This window comes from Temnothorax curvispinosus, unplaced genomic scaffold (assembly GCF_003070985.1).
Source record: "Temnothorax curvispinosus isolate PA1 unplaced genomic scaffold, ASM307098v1 QBEX01010216.1, whole genome shotgun sequence".
Taxonomy (NCBI): Eukaryota; Metazoa; Arthropoda; class Insecta; order Hymenoptera; family Formicidae; genus Temnothorax; species Temnothorax curvispinosus.
In genome coordinates, this window is record NW_020219996.1 from 1 (window position 1) to 914 (window position 914).

The following is a 914-nucleotide window of genomic DNA, read 5'->3' on the forward strand; positions in this document are numbered from 1 at the left end:
ATGAGATTTACAAAAATAGTCGGATTTCAGTTTATGGCAAGTACGATAGTAATTTGTTGCAATTTGTATCAACTGACCAAATCGACTTTGAGCGCAAACCATGTACAATTAATTATGTATACAAGTTGCATGCTGATCCAAATATTTATATATTGCTGGTTTGGAAATAAAGTCAAATTAAAGGTATATGTATCTAATAAAACAAATTGTTAAAAAGTCATAAATAAAATATCTTACATTATATTACATCTTACATTATATTATATCTAACATTATATTATAGGGCCTTGAATTAACAGACAGTATTTTTCAAATGGAGTGGACAAATCTAGACAATAGCATTAAGAAAGGCCTCTTGCTAGTTATGAAACGTTCGATGATACCCATTGAAATTTCTACTGTGTATGTTCTAACCATAAATTTGGATTCTTTTGTGGCGGTTAGTATAAAAAATTTATCCTAATGTAACTAAAATAATCAACTAAAATAATTATTTCATAAATTTCTAATTTCTTTAATTATAATAATTCTATTCAAATAATAAAATTTGTTCTATAAAATAAATTAGAAATGTATTTATACTGTTCATATATTTACGCTTACCTACTTAGCTAATGTAAATTATTATTGATCAACTTACAAATATTTATAATATTATTTATAATACATAAATTTATAATAATTTGAAATATTTTTTAACATTTCAGTTGCTTAAGACATCATATTCTGTTTATAATTTACTAGTGCGAGTGTAATAATAAAAATTGTTATATTTTTATATGCGATAATGCATTACGCATTATGTTTTATGTCAGAAAAATATGCAATAATCTTGCGAGCAGATTGCATATGTGAAATACAATAACTTTATATATATATATATATATATATATATATATATATATATATATATA

General features: G+C 22.6%; 1 protein-coding gene across 1 annotated transcript; it reads left to right on the plus strand.

Annotated features, from left to right (window-relative positions):
* Positions 1–9: 9 nt before the first annotated feature.
* LOC112459908 (odorant receptor 46a-like) lies at positions 10–794 on the plus strand. The gene is made up of 3 exons (XM_025024278.1): positions 10–183; positions 284–439; positions 708–794. Exons 1-3 carry the CDS (start codon positions 34–36, stop codon positions 753–755), a joined length of 354 nt encoding a protein of 117 aa, XP_024880046.1. The 5' UTR covers positions 10–33; the 3' UTR covers positions 756–794.
* Positions 795–914: the final 120 nt, after the last annotated feature.